This window comes from Stegostoma tigrinum, chromosome 43, assembly GCF_030684315.1.
Source record: "Stegostoma tigrinum isolate sSteTig4 chromosome 43, sSteTig4.hap1, whole genome shotgun sequence".
Taxonomy (NCBI): Eukaryota; Metazoa; Chordata; class Chondrichthyes; order Orectolobiformes; family Stegostomatidae; genus Stegostoma; species Stegostoma tigrinum.
The window spans coordinates 1,568,996-1,591,875 of NC_081396.1; the positions used below are offsets into that span (position 1 = coordinate 1,568,996).

Here is a 22,880-nt window from a genome sequence, read left to right on the forward strand (position 1 = left end):
GCAAGTTTGTTCATTCGTGACAGACTCACCAGGTGACACCTACTCACTTTGTCGCCTTTGCTTTCTGGTCGCTGACATCAGCGGGTTCATCAACACAACAACAAGAATAGGACATAGCAGAGACTATTTGGCCCTTCAAAACTTGTTCTATTCCACCAGGATGATACGTCTTACAACCACTTTCCTGCACTGTCCCCAAATCCATTATTTTCATTCGTGATCACTTTATTAGAGAGAGCAGTTTACAAAGCTTGCTGATCACACTATCACTACTATTAGGTGTACAGAATAGGACAATGAATGTTGATGTATCACTGCCAGAGTCTACTATGAAAAGTGTTGCTAGTTGATCCACATTCCACATGCTAGATCCACATTCTGCACCACAGGAACACAGAAAATAGCTTTTGTGCAAGTGGTATTTTTAATGTTGTTTTAGTTATATGTAAAATTTGTCACATGGATCGCAGTGCACAGTAGAAGATGGTAAAATCAGAGGCACAAGACTCGTGGTATCAAAATGAGTCACTCGTTCTCTTTTCCGTTAGAGGAAAAGAAAAAGAAAATCACTCAGGGAAATTTGAAGACCTCTGCCCATCATCCTTGTCTTACCATCTCGGTGAGGATCTCAGATGCAACAGAAGAGTATTTCACCTGCTAGTACACAATATTGCAGTTTGACCATCTCAAACTGTTCAATGAGACGGATCCTGGGAAACTTCATTTTGGACATCCATTCCTGGATCAAACACACAGGGTATATGATTAAATTTAATCAATGAATAACACATTGGAGATTTCCTCTCAGATTCATCCGACGACACAACTATTAATGTCAACACTGTGCAGAGGGAACACATGATATCACATTCGATAGCAAAGAACATAATTTTTGGAAATGTGTCTTTTTTGTTTCTTATGTCAGCGATTGAGCTGAGAACCGAGGCAAGTTTCATTTATTGGGCAATTGAAATCCAGTTGCTTGAGCTGCAACTGGCTGTGTTCTCGGTTTCATTGACACAAGTGGAGACATCACGGTGAGTGGGATACTAAAATACATTGGTTTGGCTTTCTTCAATTTTTTGCTCTCGATGTCTTTCTCAATCCAGTGCATTTTAAAACATATTCAGGAATATAGCCTCTTCCTGAATTTCACACAACATTTTCATTTCACGTTGACTCTAATACCAGAAAAGTAAATCATTTTCTCTGCTTGAAATAAAAAAAGACAACTATGTTAATACCATTCTCATATAAACGCACCCAATCCAATTGAGCTGAATATGCACAATGGATGCATATTGATAGATTTAGATCATCAAGGAAATGATTAATTGTTTAACTTTAATTGTCAACTTTAATGCAACTATGTCATTAGCTCCCAAATTTCCCTTGAGATTAGGTAATATTTGGGAAGTGTCACTTGGCTGATAGGCAAAATATCCTGGAAGTTAAAAAAAGATAAAAATCCATTCACGCATTTGCTCCGTGCAGCAGAAAAATATCATGATGAATTGGAAAGTACACCGGTTGGCCGTTCGATTCTGATTTTCCCCGAACGAAGATCCTAACGAATTTGTCTGCGACGTGAGCTCCATTTTGCATATACCTCTCAATATACCATTCTTATGTTGCAGATCGAAACCTTATCTAACTCATCTGTGAATGTGTTAATGATCAAGCATCTGCTGGTTTCTGTAGAAAGGCTTTCTGAATATTCAAGATTACCTGAAAGAATGGACCCCTCATTTCAACAGCTTTACTAGAATGTCCTTTGATTTCAAATTCGCTCACAAACTTCCAGAATCCCTGAAAAAATGTAAACATCATCTCTGCAGCTATCAGTTCAAGGATTGAAGGGATGTTTCTTGTTTCAGTCAGAAGATCGCTAATTTTTCTCATGGTTTCATAATGGCTCTGGAAACGTATGATTTGATTCCTGGATTGTAGTGACTGTCATTTGTTATATTTCTGACAGTTAACTAAATTGACTGGGTGATAGAAGAGATGGCGATATTTGAGGGTCGATAACCGGACTGGAGGCCAGTGACGAGCATTGAGGGCTTTGTTTCTGGTACGACTGCTTTTTTTTTACTTATATCAGATGTAAGGACGAGATTATGAGGATCATGGTTAGTAAATTAGCAGATGGTACCGAAATTGATGGTACAGTAAGCAGTGAGGAATGTTATCTCGGTGTGCAACAGTATCTTGATTTTATGGGCCAAATGATGTAAAAGTCACAAATAGAGTTTAATTTTGATAAACGAGAGGTTTTATTTTTGTTTTCGGGAAGCAAACCAGGGCAAGACTTGCACGGTCAATAATAGGGCAATAGGCAGTGATGTTGAACAGAAGTGTGAGGCTCATTCTTCCTTGAAAGTGATCTTGCAGATGGATAAGCTGTTGAGGAAGGCGTTTGGCATGCTTTCTTGCATTGGCCAGAGCAGTGAGTGTATGGTTTGGCGCAACATGTTACATGTGTACAAGTCATTGGAGAGGCAACGTTTAGAATACTGCACACAATTCTGAACATCCTGCTGTAGGAAGTGCATTGTCAAACTGGAAAAGGGTACAGGAACAAAATAAAAGAATGTTACCAGGTCTGGAAGAGGCGCATTGGATAGTTTGAGCCCACATAGACTTGGAGTTTGTTGCCTAGAATTTAAAACCTTGAGGGCTAACCTTAACAATGTTTTTAATATGATGAGAGAAATAGAAAGCTGAATCAGAACTGCCTTTCTTTTTGGAAAAGTCCACAAGATTTCAAAACGAGAGGGCATAGATGATATGGAGAACATTTAAAAAGTGTCATGAACGCAATATATTGACACATAAAGTGATGCAAACATTGAATGAGCTGCCAGAAGAAGGGATAGGAATGGCAGAATTGTAAAACTTAATATATGTTTGGATAGACAATGAATAGGAAATGTTTCGAGGGATGTGGGGCGAACAGAGCCAAATGGAACCCGTTCAGTTTGGGATAACTGCTCAGCGAGTTGGCCTGAAGTGCCTGGTTCCACACCGGATGACTCTACAAATCCATTAGAAAAGAACACGCTTGGATCAAGCTGTATCCTAGTAATAATCCCCTGTACATATTCTCTGCAATCTAACAATGTATTTTGCTGAAATAGATTCATAATTGAAAACTCAGGCCATTTTTTAAAATAACTGCATAAGGATTATCATTCACAATAGGACTCCGTGTGCATCAATGCATGACAGTGCCCATCAACCTCAAATCATTCATGGGCAAGCAGAAAATACCTCAGGGCACGTGTATTCACTTCAGTGAGCCCCACTTTGAAAACCAGTAAATGTCTCTGACAACAAAAACACATTTAGAATGTAATAGACATATACGATGAGGTTAATACTGTTGATGAACTGTATATCGCCATCTAGTAGGTGCATCTTGCATTGCCATACCACAGATTTGTGAGGAAAGACAGAGGTAATCTAATCGAAGAGAGAGCAACAACAGGATATGCAATTCACTGTTTGTCCAGAGTCAGGCAGCAATGATAGATTGGTACTTTTCGGGCTGCAGGAAAGCTTGTAGCTGAGTTACGCCGAGGATCAGTCATGGGTCCCTTGCTTTTAAACCTCGTTTTAATTTCTGTATATAAGTAATTCGAAGGTCAAAATTGACACACGAGGTGCTCGTTGATTCCTCATTTCACATTATTTAAACTCAAACAACAGAACCTCATATAATTTAATAACTTTCAACGTGCATTTGGCCTTCCATTGTCGCATGTTTTGTTTTATCTGTACGTGTAGCTGTCGTTCTCTGTGATGGAAGATGTGACTGAGGGATTTTCTTCTGCAAGCAATTCTACTGATCACAGGGGCCTGAACATATTCATATTCGCCCTTCGACAGAGAGTGATTATTTGGTGAAAACAAAATACATGGGGAGATGGAATCCCCAGAAAATCGCACAATATTACTGACTGATTCAACTTGTTCTGTATCAAATCTGGTACAGGCAGTGATTACAAATGCTTGAGTTCAGTCTTCAAACAGCGGTTGTTCAATTCGCCCAACTTTGATTCTGCTCGTGATTATGATTCCAAATACAATCACAAATAAAAGTTACAAGACATTTGTTGCTCCACATTTCAATTTTCAAGTGATCATCTTTATCTTCTGCTTTCTACTCCACTGTTTATCTGCTCTTTCTTTCCAGAGATGAATAACAACAGATTTGAAGTCCCAATCACAATCATAAGTCAAATCAGTGAAGGTAAATGTTAAAAATGGCCGTGCAGCTTCTCGGCATCTGATGTAGCTAAAACCTATGGCCTGTTCTGGAATTGCCAGTGCTCACAACAATAATCTCGATCGGTTACAAATTAAATTAGGCCACCCAGGCCTTGATCGATTTAGTTGGCAACCCTCCTTGATACAGACGTTGTCTCCTTTCCAAGAAAAGGAAAATAAGGCAATAGACGGCGCTGATTATCACATTGTGCTGAGATCTAAAGTGAATAACAGTCGTCAGACTCTCATAAAAAAAAACTGGTCCAGGTCAACAATCATAAGTCGGTAGCAAGAAAATATAAGGAACTGGATACAAGGCAAAACGTACAGACAACGAATGTTAACATGGATCCTGATCCGAACGGATGTGGTACTTTAGAGTCTATGCTTGTCAGTATTGGAAATGTGACATTGGGCGTCTCTTTAATCCTGGATTCCCTGAAATGTTTCCCGACACGTTGGCAAAGGAATAGAATAACGAGCAGTAATTTGTATGAAAAATGAAACATCCTGAGTGATCTTTCCATGGTTAGTACGAACACAAAACCTTCACTTCTTGAGAACATGAGATTGCAGCACCAAGTCTAAAATCTAATTGCCTCTTTTTAAAAATTATTTTTTCGTTTTTTTTAACAAAAGGATCATTTGACTTTATCATTAATTTTTTCTCGGAACTCTGAGAGGACTGACCATTAAATGTATCCATTGCCGAGTGAGAGATAATTTTAATGTACAGGGGAGAAAAAAGTGTTACTGTGTGGAAAGGAAAGGAGAGCGGAGACATGACGAGAGCAGTTATGAGCGCGCCAAGTTGAATGGCTGACTGGAGTATTAAAGTTCCTACTCGCCAGGAACTTTGGAAAATGCCCAATTGTCCCTAATCAGTTTATACTTACAGAAATTCCAAATCTCGTGCTTATGGATCAAACATAATCTTTCCAATGTGAAAGCGGGCTCTGGGACACCACAATCTAAAGTGTCTGACTTAAGAATTAGGGACTGATTGAAACCAAAGATTTACTGGAACTAGTTCTATGAGAGGTGAACGACAATTTATCATTTCTTCTCATCGCACATTGGCAATTAATTGTCCAATTCGACAGCATGCGTTGACTAAATCCTGAGTATTCAGTAAATTTTGAATTATTTCCACTTTCAACTGACTACTGAAGATCATCTATGCACTTGAAGAGAATGCTGTTAAGCTCGAAATAAAATTAGCTTAAATCACGAAAATTTAAGGCATGATAAGGAGGGCGTGGAAAATAACGACATCAATGTGAAGGATTGGAAAGCGTCAGCTGCCTTCTGTCTGAATAACTGTGTGGCCTGCAGCTGATATCATGTGTGTGAAATAAACCAATCTGAAGAAGGGAACAAGCCCTTCATTTGTCCAACACGCGAAGGCAGCATTCTGTTTGGGTTTAGTCAATAGTATAAAATGACAAGAGGAAACATGTTTTAAACAACGTGATGTTGCCTTTCGGGTTTGATGTCATGATTTCCCTGTGGCTTTCTGTAATAATAATGGCCATGCCGCCCGGTGAGTCTGGAAATAATTTATTAGCGCATGTTTCATCTGTTTTAATCAGATTTTTGACAACTTAATTATTTTTGTTGCAGGAACGAGCAGCCAAGATTCAGTTTCCCCGGACTCACTTGAGCAAACAGTTCTGGAAGGAACTAACATAAGCCTGAACTGCAGTTACCAAACAACATATACTGCTCCGACTCTCTTCTGGTACGTCCAGTACCCAGGGGAAGCTCCGAGATATTTATTGAAGAGATTCAACAAGGAACAGGGAGACGAGTCTCAAGAATTATCCAACAGGTTTTCTGCTTTTTTGGACAAAGAAAAGAAGATAGTTACATTAAAAATAACAACGGTTTCTCTTTCTGACTCTGCTGTCTATCACTGTGCACTGAGCTCCACACTGATACAGAGGTTCAGTCAGCCCGTACAAAAACCAAGGCGATCTCAACAGTTCACCTCCCTCCACACTACCACACTCACAGAAACACACACACACACACAAACACACACACACACACACACACACACACACATACACACACACACACACACACACACACACACATACACACACACACACACACACACACACACACACACACACACACACACACACACACACACACACAATTAGATGTGTGAGCCCAATAATTAGCTCCATTTGTTGAAAACCAAATCGCAAAGTTCAGCAGTTCCAAAATATCTCTACTGCGATTTGTGTAGTTTACTGTTCTATATGAAATCACTCTTTATATCGGTTGCACAAATCATTCATGATCGGGAGCAGTGCATTTAATTGCGGCACGAATACTGCTGCAACCTTAGTTCCTGTTCATCAATGACCAAAATCGAGTTTGACACTATCGAGTGATCAGAATTCAAGATAATGTTCATTTCAATTTTTATTCAGCAATCATCGAAGAGATGTTGCACTTGTATTGATTTTATTTTCGACCGATGTCGATGGATCAGTGAATATTACTGGACAAAATGGAGCTGGGAATTGTACTGAAATTTGGCATGAGTGGATCAATGTAATCTTACTGAGTAGAGGAGAATGTTCAAAGGTCCAAATGGCTGAGATCCAGCCGATACTTTGTCAGCATATGGAGAGATCTCTTACGTAATGGCCTGGAAAAGAAAAGGAGGTAAGAGACATTTGTCTGTCGCCTGGTTATTCTGTCAGAAATGGACCAGTTGAATCACTAGCCACAAATGAGAGATCATCAGCTCTGGCTTGAAGCAGTTCAGCTTCAATAACTTCGCTTTTTAATCTATTATGAGTTACGAGCACAAACAATTCATTTTCAAATGCCATTGTTGAAACCCTCTATTCATTCTGAAAACGTGTCACCTGTTACTGTTTTCTCATTTGTCATTGCTGCTGCTGACTTAGTTGGTACGTTTCTGCGATGAATAAAAATTCTCACTTGCAGGTAATACGCCTATTGCAATATTTCCTCTGGCAATATATCCCTGTGCTGCAGTATATGCCATAGACATGCTAACATTGATTATAAGTTTCCGTTTAAGATGTTTTATTTTCATGTTTCTGTAGGTATTAAATGTGAACATTTAGTGTCACAGTGGGTGCTTACACAGACACGGATTCTTGGAGATTTAGGTAGCATTCATTTCAGCTACTTTACAGCAATTGATTTATAATTTTACAGTTGTACCGACACGACCCGGGTAATTCTCCGAAATTCTTCATCTACTACAGGTTGTTGTAGCATGTGATATTGTCCTCCTCTGAGCAATTTAAAAAGCGTTGGGAGATTCACTACCAGTGACTTGCAGCTGTTTGACAGTGCAGTTTATTCCTGTGTGTTGAGAGACAGAGTGACAGGAGCCAGATGGACCCGCAAAGATAAAGAATCACTGGTATAAACAACCCTCAACAGAAAGCAACTGTGACCCAGAAAGCTGCACCAGTTATTGCACGTCGTTTTGGCTTGATGCCATTCATTTATACATTAATGGGATGAGAGGCAACGCTGACTAACCAGCATTTATTGCTCGTCCCTAATTGCTCAGAAGGCAGCTGAGAGACAACCACATTGCTTTGGGTCTGGAGGTAAATGCCGGCTAGACCAGGTAAGGACGACAGCTTGTTTCTCCAAAGAAGATTAGTGAAACAAATAGAATTTGCCCTGACAATCGACTCATGGTCATCATTATATTCTTAATTCAGGATGATTTATTCAATTCAAATTGCACCATCTGATGTGGTTGAATGTTATCTGGGTCTCTGGATTAATTGCCTAACTACAATACCATAATACCATGCTATTGCCTCTCCCCATTACGGTGAGGCTCACTGCAAAGAAACAGACCATGATGTCAAAGGGTAGCAGCCCCACGATCTCCAATCGGTACAACCACTTTGACTGCTGAACTATATCAGAATGCCACAGCTGAGCAAAATCCTTCTTCAGTTCAGCTGCAATGTTCATGCTTCTCCGGGCTGCAAACACTGGTCGTTGCCTTGGGTACTGACAGTCCCAGAATAAGGAATAAAGATTGCCAGCTTAAGTGCAGCTGGGAGTGACATTTTCTGACTGTAGCTTTGTGAGCAAAGGATTCCGCTGAATAACAGAAAATGAATAGCTCTGACCTGGCACACAAAGTTAACAAAAGTGGAAGTTGTCAATGACATATGCATCTAATTTGAACTGCTGTTAAAAAAAAACAATCACATCCAGTGCGACATGATATCAAGAAGAAATTAGAGCATACAGTAATTAGTTCAGACAATTAATCTTTATATTCGTGATGGCAATCGATTGGAGAACTCCTTTCTTTGTTTCCCCCTTGATCTCATTTCTTTCTGCGTGTGCTTCTGTTCATCTCTCCTTCATCTTTTCCCCAATTTACCCTTCACGACTCAATTGTGTTGACACTCCTTCTGCCAGTACAATACTTCATGAAAATACCACTGGCTTGTTTCAATTTTAGAAATACAGAAAATCACGGTTTTCTAAGTTTGAAACATTTTACCACAATGAAGTTTTCTGAGATTAGTGCGAAAACGGTGAACTTCATCATTACTGCTGCCCTTCCAGGATATTTCGTTAAGTGTTAGAAATGTGTGGAATGTCAAATAACAGAGGGAGAGAAAAATAAATCTTCATGGAACTGGCCAAGACTGGTCTGATAGCACGTCCATCACAAAAGCATCCATAATCTCTGCTTCAGATTGGTCTGGGGTCATTTCCATTCTTAGATTTCACTGTGTGCTTCTGACATTAAACTCACATTCCACGGAACTGCGAAAGTGCCCAGTAAATATAGATAGCCTGATCTTTCATAAACTGGTCAGTCTGATGTTTACTTGATCTGAGATATTTATCTAAGAAAAAGTTCGGAAGAAGGGCCATTAGACCCGAAAGGTTTCTTCCCTTTCATCTCCACAGATGCTGCCAAACTCACTGAGCTTTTACAACAACTGTTGGTTTGAAACTTAGTTTGTTGATGACTTCAGTTTTGATGAAAGCCCTTGTGGGGATACTCAATGTCATTTTTATTTTAGTGTCACGCACTTTGATTGAAACGCAGAGCGATGGAATGGATAGAATGTTTGGACTTCTAACTCAAAAGGGCGTCAACATACTGAGAAGTGCAGAGGTATTGGAGATGGTCAGCTCAAAATATAAAGGGATATTCTCTGTGAAGACTGTGCATTATTGATCGGGATTGTTCCTGGTAGCTGCATACATGAGAGCATTGAGGAGAGGTCTTAAAGTGCCATTTGACTTTCCATGGCTATATTTTTGGGACTCGTTTTCAAGGTCAGATTCATGTCTTTGCGAAGTATGATCATTTTACATTAACTGTGAATGTCTCAGCAATAGCGTTCCTTTGACGCAATCCAGTAAAGTGACTCCATTCCAAAGTTTCAGGAAACTGGCAGTGGTGATGTAGAAACGATGATTAATAGTGCACAGAAGCAGGGAAACCTCTTCAAAAGACAATTTAAAAGAAGCGATTGAGTAAATTTTAAAAATGCTAGTTGAAGGGCAAGTATGATTTGGAATAAAACAATATTGTTTAAGCAGTCGAATATTGTGATTTGGTCTGATTTCTGTGGGAGATCTTATGACTGTCACTGTCTTTGCAAAATTATTGCTTCTGCTTATTGGTGTGCACCTAGCAGAGGAGACACCTGGGAATCTCAGAGTGTGCGTTTGGACATGATCAAAATATCCCTGCATCAGCACACGCTTAGTGGCAATGCCGGATAAAAGAGCCCCGAAATAACTTAAAGGAACCGTTATTGCAATATAAATCGGTAGAGAAACATTTCGAAAAACCTAAAGATTTCACTTAAGCCCTCATGGTATGCATCATCAGGAAGTAGCTTGGAGCTTTCCTGGGATACTGGGCGTACCAGAACAGTGTTGGAGAAAATTCAGCTGTTGCGAAATGACTCTCTATTGTTGCATTCTGCACTTCCAAAACCGTTATTTCAGACGATTTGTGAGAAACCAACACCTGTGAAAAAGAGGAGAATGATTCAAAATCCAGAGAGAATAAATAATTCCTGAATGATGTGCTAACTGTGTCAACACTGAGTCGGCAGACTGGAAGAGAACTAATATGAGGAAAAGACATGGGCAACTCGTGAGGTTTGAGAAAGAGTTTAACAGAAAATTAGCCGGGACGATTTCCTTATGTTGTCTCTTCTACAACGATGCTGAGGTCTTATCGAGAAAGTTGATGGCAATTAAGAGGGAGAAGGCAGGCTACTCTGTTAGCATTGATGATTGATACATTCCAATCAAAGGCAGCTGCATAAAATTACCCTCTCTCATTTCTTGTTCTCACTGATTTTTTTTTCAAGTTCACTTTCCTTTTGATTTCCATCAGTCACTTTTACAGAAAGGACATCTTTGTGCCACTTCTTCCCACTTTTCTTGACAGTATGGAATTTTGAAAAATAAAAAAAGAGAAGAGTTTCAAACTTTTGAGACAAAAACAGATATTTTGCCCAAAATGTAGAACAACTAAATGCGTATTTGACAACCCGAAACAAAACAGAAACTGGTGGACAAGTACGACAGTTCTGGTAGCATCTGAGATGGGGAAGTAGAGTCAGTGGTGTTAGCCTCATGACCCTTCATCTGAATTGAAGAAGGAACATACCCGGTGAAAAAAGATCCAAAAGGAGACTGTCGCTTTCTCTTTTAGATATAACATAGAACATTACAGCACAGTACAGGCCCTTCAGCCCTCGATGTTGCGCCGACCTATGAAACCAATCTGAAGTCCATCTAGCCTACAGTATACTGTTCTCACCCACATGTTTATCCATCGACCATTTAAATGACTTTAAAGTTGTCGAGTCTACTACTGTTGCAGGAAGGGCACTGCACGCCCTTACTAATCTCTGAGCAAAGAATCTACCTCTGAAATCTGTCCTGTATCTATCAACCCTCAATTTAAACCTATTTCCCCTCGTGCTAGCCATGACTTCTGAAAAGGCACTTACAGTTCCAAAATATACAGAATATCAAATATAAGGGCCCAAGGTTCTTCCCACTGACATTCCAGAAGAAATGTTACACTCAGGAAACACATTTGCATAACTGTAGAACCAGCTCGGTAAAGGGTTCAGGATTTTGGAATAGTGTTCAAGAAGAAAAGCGTTGGTTTCCTGTTGCAGTGAACGCTGAAATGTCCTGCAATTTGTTAACAAGCTGGTTTTTGTTACATTGAATCCCAACAGCCGCCCTGCGACCAACTCCGAAATATCGAAGGTGGGATCAGAACAGGTTGATACTTGATGATCAGAACTGTAACAAAGATTGAAAGTCTGCCCTTCATGCGTTAAAAACGTAATGTTTCAATCATTTCGGAGGGAAAAAACATATATACAATGAAAATAATATTAGTTTTTTTTTAAAGAATCAGCATTGACATTAATAAAAGATGCAAGCATGCAGATGCTCTTCCCTGATACTCTTGTGGTTAGATGTTAGCGCTTTCACTACTGCGACCTGGGTTGAATTTCCGTTGTGGCAGGAGAAGCTCTTGTTTTTGTCAAAAATGTTAAAATGACCAGCAATTCCTTGGGAAAATGACAAATGCAAAAGCAGAGCTTGTCTGCTGGAATCAGTTAGGGTTTTACATCAGGGATGAAAGCATCACACAAGACAGTGTGATGTATTTGTCTGTTCCCAGGAATCATACACTCTTAAATACCGAACACAGAATGATACCAACCCCGCTTCTCAGTGAAGCACATACGATTATGAGTGAGAATTACACCTTGCTTGTGTCAAATCGTTTTCCCCTTCTCGAATACTATTTGGCCATAGTGCATTACCCAGAATAATCGCACATTTAAGAAAGAGATGAGAAGGAATTTCATCTTCTGTTTGACAGTTGTAAATATGTGGAATTATTTCCAGTAGACGGCTGTTAGGTCCGTGTCACTCATTAAGCCAGCCTGTACTACCAGTTCCTAATTGCCCCGGAGGACTATTAAGAGTGACCGATTTCTGTGAGTCGACATTTACATGTAGAGCAGTCATTTTTGCCTAAATGGCATGAGTGAACCAGGTGGATTTGTTTTTGTAGTCTTCTTTTTCACCTATTGATTCACGATCATCATCAGACACTTGATTACAAAATGTGGAGCTGGATGAACACAGCAGGCCAAGCAGCATCTTAGGAGCTCAAAAGCTGACGTTTCTGGCCAAGACCCTTCATCAGGAAAGGTGGATGGGGAGAGGGTTCTGAAATAAATAGGGAGAGAGGGGGAGGTGGACAAAAGATGCATAAAGGAGAAGATATGTGGAGAAGAGAGCATAGGTGGGGAGGTAGGGACGGGATAGCTCAGTCCGGGGAGGACAGACAGGTCAAGGGGCAGGATGATGTTAGCAGGCAGGAAATGGAGGTGCGGCTTAGTTGGGAGGAGGTGAGAGGAAGAATAGTTTCGCGAGGCGGGGATGAGCGGGACTGGTTTTGGGATGCAGTGGGGGGAGGGGAGATTTTGAAGCCTGTGAAACCCACATTGATGCCATTGGGCTGCAGGACTCCCAAGCGCAATATGAGTTGCTGTTCCTGCAGCCTACGGGTGGCATCATTATGGCACTGCAGGAGGTCCAGGATGACATGTCGTTTAAGGAACGGGAGGGGACGTTGAAGTGGTTCGCGACTGGGAGGTGCAGTTGCTTATTGGAAACCAGGCGTAGGTGTTCTGCAAAGCGGCCCCCAATTGGCTTCCCCAATGTAGCCGTCTCCCCAGTGTAGAGGAAGCCACAACGGGTACAGTAGATGCAATATACCACATTGGCGAATGTGCAGGTGCACATCTGCTTGATGGGAAAAGTCATCTTGCGGCCTGGGATGGGGGTGAAGGAGGGGGTGAGGGGGCTAGTGTAGCACTTCCTGTGGTTGCAGAGGAAAGTGCTGGGAGGTGTGGTGGGTTTGGAGGGGAGTGTGGAGGGGACAAGGGAGTCACGGAGAGAGTGGATCACGTATCAACGCACCTAACCATAGACGAAACATCTGTCAGCTCGACTTCTGCCTGAATCGAGTACAAGTCTAAACTTTAAATACCAGTGAGCACTTCAGAGTCAACGTTCTAGATTCTTAAAGAAGTGAAAGTTGCCTTGACTGCCTCAGATCAGTCTGATACTTACCCTTCATTTTAGTCTGATTCTGCTTTCATGCAATTCACGAAGTTGGAGACGGGATTTTCTTGCTTGTTTCCTTTCTATTCCAAGGAGCCACTGTGAATAGACGTTGGGTTTGGGAAATTGAAAGATACACATACGGATCTAGCCAGACTTTGTCATCTCCCCCTTCTCTATTGAAACATTGACTCGCTGATATTTATGGATCTGAGACAATTAAAGGATTATCATTCCTATACATCATAAAATCATACCTTATCTCGGCTTCAGAATGATGCGAAAGCTTAGCTGAGACATGGGAACAATAGTACAAATTGCAATCTTGCCAAATAGGATTTGGACAAACATTCACCTGAAAAAGAATCTGATATTTTATCTATTATGCCGTTGGCTGCGTCAAGACAAATAAAAATGGCTATATACCACAAGATTTTTGGTCTTAACGGTGACATGACCAGATCATTCACAAGGTTAGCAAGCAGGAATGATAATCACTATCACTGTTTCAATTCAACGGTTCCCCACATTTATAACAAAGTATTTTGCTGGCAAGGAAAAACACATTTGTCACGATGTGGTTGCTTCAGTATCACTTATTTCTCTGCTGGAACTTTCCATTGTCTTAGTCATGGTCACTCTGATATTTTCTTTACCAATCCAGTCCTTTTCTGCATTGAATCAATGTCTCTTTGAGTGAAGACCCTGATGAAATTCAAGGAGAAGTTTCTGATCATTTCTAGACTGGAGTCTGAAATCAGACGAGTTGAATGGCACCTTTATTAGTGTCTCCTCTTCACTGGAGTTCAACCCCTCTAAAATATCCCTAAAATCATCAGCCTGTTCTGTCTATTCCTGTAGTCAATCGGCTGATGAACGTTAAACTATGACAGCTCTGCTTTCATAACATTGAAAGGCATCACAACAGTATTCAGTGGTCGAATTTACTGGAGTGGAAGAGAGACGTTTCTGGTGAATATGTTGTTGATGTGAAGAATAGGCACAAGAACGTGAATAAGTCAGGTCGCAAATGTCACTTCCAGTTGCACAGGTGTTCCAGAGAATTGAAGTCAGAGTTTGCATCATTCAGCCCTATACATAATTCGTCATCACGAAATAAAGTTTTAGTTCACTTCTGTGAGTTAACAAAATGAACATGAATTCCTGTTTACAATCAGCATGCACATCCCAAAAAGGATAATGACAGCAGATAGATAGAAAAAAAACTACCACTCACGATTCTGCACTCCAAGCCATTGACCGTTCTGAGATGGAAATATGTCACTGTGCATTCAGTATTGCTGCGTCTAAATCCTGGAAATCCTACCCTAACGGCATCACTGTTGTACATAATTGACAAAGTGATCAAGTGTTCGAGAATGTAGCTCATCACCTCCAGCTCTACAGTAATTAGGAATGAACAGTGCTTCCTGACCAGGTGAGTAACGTCCATCTCCCAGAATTTTCTTTTGTTTTTCGTTGTTGTGTCCATCCAGAGACATAGAAAGATTTGGGAACAAGTTCAAAGGCAAATCAAGGGATTTAAACTAAACAACAGGCGTCGATGCCTGGAAGGCATGAGGCAGGAAATAAGTGTGGAACGAATTGCGCAGTCTCAATGTAGATATCAATTGTTCAGTTTTTATTGCTCACTGTTTACACCGAATGAAACACCACTCCTGATCAATTAACCACAGCCACCCTCTTTCTCTAGTGAGGTCCCCATGTGTGCATTTAAATTGTTAATGGACCCAAAGACGATTAGCACATCTCCTTTACGCTTTTAGCTTAGCACGTTAAAGTATCACTTTTAAACCAAAGCAAGATGATTCCTAGAAATATGCAGTTGTACAGCATAGTATTAGAATCAGCAGCCCAATCAGCACATGTCGAACATACACCCAAAATAAACCTCTCCCACATGACTGTGCTTGGCCCCTTTCCTTGCAAATATTTCTTATACATGTTTAATGAACTTTCATTTACAGATTATTTCTTTACCTGCAGTTACCTACATTCATCTCCTCTGGAAGGTCATTCCCCTCATGAGCAATAGTTTCTATTTTAAAACACAATGCTCCCCGTTTCTTTTTGAAATCTTTGTCCTGTCGTCTTAAAATCCAGCTTGGTAATATAAATGGTAGGCCAGAAATGAACACAGTAATCACAAGATTCTTCACCAAATATCTGCACAACCTTAAAATGATGTGCAAACTCTTATTCTCAAAGGTCTGCACACAGAAAATAACCGTGCGAAACTCCGTGATAACGTGCTATCCATTGTTAATGCAGGCTTTAAATAAATATGCACCTGCTACCATAGATATCTTTACTCTACAAAGTTACTCAAATCTGTATTTTTGGATATAGGACTCCCGCCCTTGTTTGCTTTTCCAAAATGCAATATTCCCTATTTATTTAATGCACCTCCAGCTCCCACTCTTCAACCTGTTGATATAACTGATCCAAATCTCTTTCTAATGTTAGATAACTTTCTTTAGTGTTCACTATACCAACATCCTTGAAATCAACCACAAATTGATTAAAGATGCCTTCTTTATTCTCATATAAATTGTATAGACAGAGACGTTTTCCAAGTTGCTGAACGAGTCAGGAAGGCAGGTATCCCACGACACTGATAGCTTTAACAAGCACAACCTGGAAACTGCTGGATCTGTGCCTCACAATACACGTCACCTTCAACGACCGTATATTCAAATAATTCAACAGCACAATGGGATCCCAAATATCAGGACTCATAATAGACGCGGTAATACAATGGTTTGAATAAACAGCGCACCCCACAAGATGACCAGCAGACTCCTCAGTCCCCTAGGCATCAGTATAGCTTATAAACAAACGACCATCTTGTGACAGCTACTGGCGATTATAAAATATCCTATACCCATAATCAATAAAAGTAATGTAAGTTACAAAATAACATGCAAGGACTGAGAGAAATATTACATCGACCAAACAGGAAGAAAATTGACAATAAGGATGCAGGAACACTAAGAAACGACCAAGAAACATAGATAATTCTCATTGTTGTCAGTTCACACACACAAAGAAGGACAAAAATTCGACTGGTGAAACATATCCTTAATAACACAAACTAAGCAGAGGCATGCCAGAAATTCCTGGAGGCCTGGTATTCGGACCGGAACTCCATAAACAAGCATATTGAAATGGACCCAATATATAAACAACTGAATGCAATACACGGCTTGGCACAGTGGCTCAGTGGTTCGCACTGCAGCTTCACAGTGCCAGGTGCCCGAGTTTGATTCCAGCCTCGGGCAACTGTCTGTGTGGAGTTTGCACATTCTCCCCATCCCTGCCAAAGGTTTTGTCTGCGTGCTGCAGCTTCCTCCCACAGTCCAAAGATGTGCAGTCTAGGTGGATTGGCCATGAGGAGTGTTCAGGGGTGTGTGGGTTATAGGGGGATCGGTCTGAGTGGGATGCCCCAAGAGACAGTGTGGACTTGTTGGGCTGAAGGGCCTGTTTTCACGCTGTAGGGAATGTAATCGATAACGGATATAATGCCAACCTCACCGGGACTGAAGCTGGGCCGTGGCATGAAAAGCACCCAATCCTAACTGTCAATCACACTGGCAATTTGCCAGATCGTCTTGTAGCCTTTGCTGATTACATTGCTTTGACTTTCAATTGCACGACAGATTGGTTTCTTTCTGTGACCATGATTTTACTGCATGGAGAAAAAAAAATCATCAGCCCATCTTATCTGCATTGGTCATCAAAAATTCATCTATTCTAATGTCATTTTGTCATTTCTAATGCCGTTTCACGTAATGGCCTCAATTACATGTTTTCTGGAATATTTTAGTCACAAACTATGCAAAAATTGGACAGAAGTATGCCGTGAATTGATCCCCATTTTTAACCACAGAGGGAAACACACAGACTCATCTCCTGAGTGACATTTTCCTCAGGACTAGATCTACTCTATTATCTTCAAATCAGCTCCCTGTCCACAGACACAAATTTCTTGGAAAACGCCTTCGCTAAACAAAGGAAATAGTTGTTTTGAACTGGGAAATGAAATCAACAGTGAGTAGAAATAATCATACAATCTGCTATTGTGTAACTTTTGATTTCACAAAATCAGCGACTCATTAACTGTGTTTTCTTAGCGTGCTTACAAACCAACGTTTGGCAGGTATTCCTCACTGGAAGCAACTAATACACGACAAATTCTCAACAACTTTAGTGTTGCACGTCTTTCCGTTTCTGTCCTGATCTCGTCTCCAGCTACCACTGCCCATTCAACTCTCAGTTTGGTGTGCTGAACAATTCAAAAATAGGCTGATATCGACTTTCCATGGTGTTACCATCATGGATCTTTCCACCATCAAAGTCCACTTTGTTACTACTGACCAGAAATTCAACAGCAATATCCAAATAAAAACAATGGCTAAGAAATCATGCCAGAGGCTAGGAATAATGCACGGAATGCCTCACGTCCTTACTCTCCAACTCCTGCCCACCGTTTACAAGGCACAAGTCAGGAATGTGATGGAACATTCCTGATGTGTGAAGTTTCCAATAATAAAATCAATAACCTTGGCACCATCCAGGAGAAAGCAATATACATGGTTGGCATTACATCCGCAAGTATCCAATCTTTCTGCCACAACAGTCACGAGAGCAACGAGAGCTGTCTATAAGAGGCACTGCAACAATTCGTCAAACATGCTCAGACAGCATTTTCGAAACATACGAATGCTTCCGTCTTTCTGGACTAGGAGAGGACTTACAAAGGAACACCAACAAAATCAAAGTCGCTCCCAAGCCACATAGCATACTAACTTGGAAATATATTGCCCTTCCTCACTGTTACTGGATCATAATCCTGGAATTCATTCACTACTGACTTTCTGGATCAATCAATACCTGGTGAAATGCAACTGCTCAAAAAGGCAGCTTATCACAACCTTTTCAGGAACAAGAAGGGACAACAATAAATGTTGGCGAGCCAGCAGTGCCTGCAACACGCAAAAGCGACATGTTTTTAAAAAATAAAGAGGAGGTTTCTTTGGCTATATCTGCTCAGTCTAAAGTTCGCCCTTCATTCTCCTCTGATTCCTGTCCCAAAACCTGTTTGTAAAATTGTGGCTCTTTGACTCCCGGAGCTGGCTCATTGTTGCACAGGCATTTAATTACCCTCTGGGTAACATCATCAGTGCAGACTCTGATGAATTGACGTTGTGTTTTCCCGCCTGTTGTTTAAACTATGGAGTGCGTTGAGATGTTTACCTCACTTCCAACTTTCCTTTGTAGTGGAATATCAATGCAAACTCTCTGCGTTTGCTGATGACTTTTTGGTGGGGTAATATGCTTCTACGAATTCCCGTGCATGTCTCTGTTTGCTTGTCCCAGCTTCTTGGGCATGTCCCAAACAAATTAATGGTTCTACTTATCAATGTAGGTAGAGATGAGTGGGTCAGACGAAAACTTGTGTCAGAGGATACCTAGTACTTGAATGACACCAGGACACACTCATCATGCTTCCTTACATCAAGAACCCATCTGAACTGACCATAAGACCACTGGGCACTGAAGTAGATCACAAAGCCACATCAATCCTACGACAACAGCTCATCTGAACCAACAATACATTGCCCACAATGGACAGGGCCAATGTAATATACGAGATACCCTGCAGAGGCTATGGCAAACAAAATATCAGACAAACTGAAGGGAAGTTAACAACAAGGCTACACAAACATCGTTTGGTTGTAAAAAGATACGACAAATACACACACAACTATATCCAGATGGATATGGAGAACTATCATTTCAACTGCCGCAACACTAAGATTCTGGGACAAGCAAAGCAAAGTCAAGTACAGGAATTGCTAGAAGCCTGGTGCTACAGCAAGAAATCCATCAACAAATGCATTGGTCTCAACTCCTTATACAATTTACTGCGAAGGAAAACTGGAACTGAGATAAGGCAGCTTCAGAGAAGCAGGAAAGCTGACTTTTCAGGCATGGACCCTTCTTCAGAACCGAAACGTCAGCTTTCCTGCTCATCTGATGCTGCCTGGCCAGCTGTATTTATTCAGTTCTACAACTTGTTATCTCAGACTCCAATATTGGCAGTTTCCTACTGTCTCAGAATGAGATAATACAGCTCACCATGCTCCAGAGTTTAAACAACAGACAGGAACAAGCAACCGTGCTTCATCAGAGGCTGCACTGAATATGTTACCCAGCTGGGTAACGAAACATCTGCGGAACAATGAACCAACTCCGTGTGCCAAACAACAACAACACACCCAACCCGATCTACAGATCTACTCTGAAACCTTACCGTTTCTAAAGATTCTTAATGCTGGAGAGTGGGTGATCTATTTTGTTCCCTTGACATTTTTCAGCTGCGGACTGACAATCATTTTTACAAGACTTCTTCACATCCTCAACCATGCACAAAGCCCATGGATGATGAATTCGCTCTTATGAAGTAAACTCAAGGCCAGGATTGATAACTCTGCAGTAAAGGCAACGATTTCTGAGCTGTTTTTTAATCAAGGCAATGTGACTGGTTCAAATAAACGAGTGGATGGAGCAAATTGGGAGTAACTGACCAGACTTGGATTTTAGGTATTTATTGAAAGTTGAAATTCCGTTTGCACAGCCTCTGTTTCCCCTTGTCTCTGGTAGATTCCCCTACTATTAAAAAGAAAATGATGATTCTGTAGCCTCTCTTTCAGTTTATTATTATTTTTATATGATTCTCTTTGTAAGCAGTGTCACTGTCAACGAATCTACTTTCATTATATTTTCAGGTCCACGTGCCCAGTTCATAACAACTAACGGATGCTATCGCTCTGTTTCACCAGTGGTTCTTTTCTAGCAAGTCAATGGGGAAGAGAGCAGTAGAAATCACAGATCATCACTCAGATTGGGGTTCATGGGGCTTGATGATCCTTGCATTGAAGTCAGTGGTATTCATCTTTGATTGGAATGATTTGATCTGGACATGTAAATACTCTTCTCACATCCGTCCATTAGCATTAACTTGTGAGGAGGTGTTTTGATACAAACACAGAAGGCAATGACAATGGAGGTGAGAAAACAAATTCTCAGAATACGTCCATTGTGGATTGCCTTGTGAAAAAATGTGTTTTGGATTTCCTGGATGGGAAATTAAGAAAACAATAATTAAGCCAGAGATGATGGAAGATGCCAAAATAGCGATACATTCAATAATAACTAAAAATATCAGCTCCTCTCACTTATGCAAATACAGAACGAATATGGAAACGTTGAGTAAATATCTGGAGATGGGTCCTTTCCTGGGAAAAGATGTACTGGCGCTGGAGTGGATGCAGAGGGCATTCACGAGGTTCATTCTAGAGTTGAGTGCATGGGTGGAATGCCATTATACTCATTGTGATTTAGAAGACTTTGGGAAGGGGCGGGGTATGGTTGATCTTCTAGAAACATAGAACATGATGAAATTAACAGATAAAATAAAATAATGGAGGCTGTTTCAAATGCCAGAATAAACTAAAATTGGGGAGCATAGCCTCAAAATAAGGGAGAGCACATTTAGGACTGAGTTGCAGAGCAATAACTTCACCAGAACTGTTGTGAAACTGTACAATATCTTGCTCAATGAAGTAGTTGAAGCTATCTTGTTGAATGATTTCAAGCACGAGGAGAGGAATAATTTTGATCAATAAAATAACTGTCAGTTGTGGTGAGCGAGTGAATAAATTTAGCTGAGCCCACGAAGAAGAGTCAATTCTTATGCACTTATTATCAAATTAGTATTAAAATATTCACCTCAGCTGCGTGGGCAGCACTGGTATTAATTCTGAATTCCATTAATATTGTTATTAAAATTGAGAAGACATTGTCCAAACAAAACCTGACCATTGTCATCTGTTCCCAACACCTCCATATTAACCAGGAATTTTCCCCTCTGTTTCTCTCTGCACAGATGCTTCACGACATTATTAGTTTCTACAGTTGTTCCTGCTTTTATTTTGCTGCATTACCTGGTCATTTCATTTGCGAATGTATTGGCAGAAAGATTTTAATATTTGCTGATTTTATTTTGCTAACATTACGTGATTATAAACAATTGCTTGACAGATTATCAAAATTTGCCACGACTTAATTGACTGCAACTACTCATAGAGATGCATTGGGTAAATTTTCAAAAAACACTCATCATGCCTCAGTTAATCCAAATGAGCTATAATATCAAGACTGCGAAAATAAGTGAAATTGCACGTCAAGGAGATAAGAGACTATCAACGTTGTAATGTTCATATTTGTCGTGGGGAAACTTGATGCATTTGCACTGGCTATTCATCGTTATTCCTTTCTGAAGTTTGCAGGGTTGATTGAAACATTATTTCTCAGTCAGATTGTTACATTTTGAGGGTTGGTTTCTGGGATCAGAGGTAATAGAAACTGCAGATGCTGGCGAATCCAAGATAACAAAGTGTGGAGATGGATGAACACAACAGACCAAAGAGCATCATGCTGCTTGGCCTGCTGTGTTCATCCAGCTCCACACTTTATTATCTAGGGTTGGTTTCTGGGATGTGTATGTGTTGGCATTCCAGCTGCCGCATTGTGAAGTGAATTGGCATGCATGTGGATATCTGTGATTAACCAATGCTTCAATAGTAATGTTCACGTTTAGTGGTGCATTTTCCTTTTTCAAGTAATTGGTCAGTGTTCTTTTGAAAATTCCGATTTGAGAAATACAATCACAGAAGAGGTTCCGAAATTTCTGCAGTGCCTGTGCACAGTGAATGGGCATTAACAAAGTGTCCCTCAATCAATGGAAAAAAATAGGAAGACACTACTTATGAAACCAATTAATACAGAAACTGATTTAAACACAATGTTTTCTAGTTTAGAAAGGTGTTAAAAGTGTGGAATTGTGGGGAACTATCCACACCACTCCTGGGATATTTTAATCCTCTCCAGTTACTCTCTTCCTGGGAAAAAAAAATGAAAAGAAGACAGAGAAGCAAATGTAGGAATGTTAATAATACCAAGGTGTCTCTTCTCTTTCCTTGCAAATCCACAATCTGAAGACTCGGGATCATTAAATGTGCTCTTTTCAGACAGACAGAAAGTGACGCTCAGCATGTAGGACTGAAACACTATATTAGATGCAAAGCATATTCAGATCTGTGCTAGAAATTCAATTTGAATTCAAGGGAGAGTATGTTTTCTCTAATCTTTTGTTCAGATACAACATAGTTTATTGTCATAACATGAGGGATCTATGGATCACTCTGACAAAGTGGGCTATCAGTGTCAGTTAATAAGTTCATTGGCACACAAGGGAAAACTCGCTGGTGTCGCTGATAGCCGTGCCACGATAGTTAGACTAATAGCATTCAAGGTAACTATTTTTCCAGGAAAAAAAACACAATTGA

General features: G+C 40.4%; 1 protein-coding gene and 1 gene segment (V, D, J or C); one reads left to right on the forward strand and one right to left on the reverse strand.

Moving 5' to 3' along the window:
• LOC125449089 (T cell receptor alpha chain MC.7.G5) overlaps positions 1–22,880 on the reverse strand; it is a 758,994-nt gene that overhangs the window by 727,034 nt on the left and 9,080 nt on the right. The gene's annotated exons all lie outside the window — the stretch shown is intronic.
• LOC125448946 (T-cell receptor alpha chain V region CTL-F3-like) lies at positions 5,770–7,471 on the forward strand. The segment is given in 3 exon segments: positions 5,770–5,815; positions 5,896–6,222; positions 7,365–7,471. Coding segments are annotated over 3 exon segments (480 nt in total).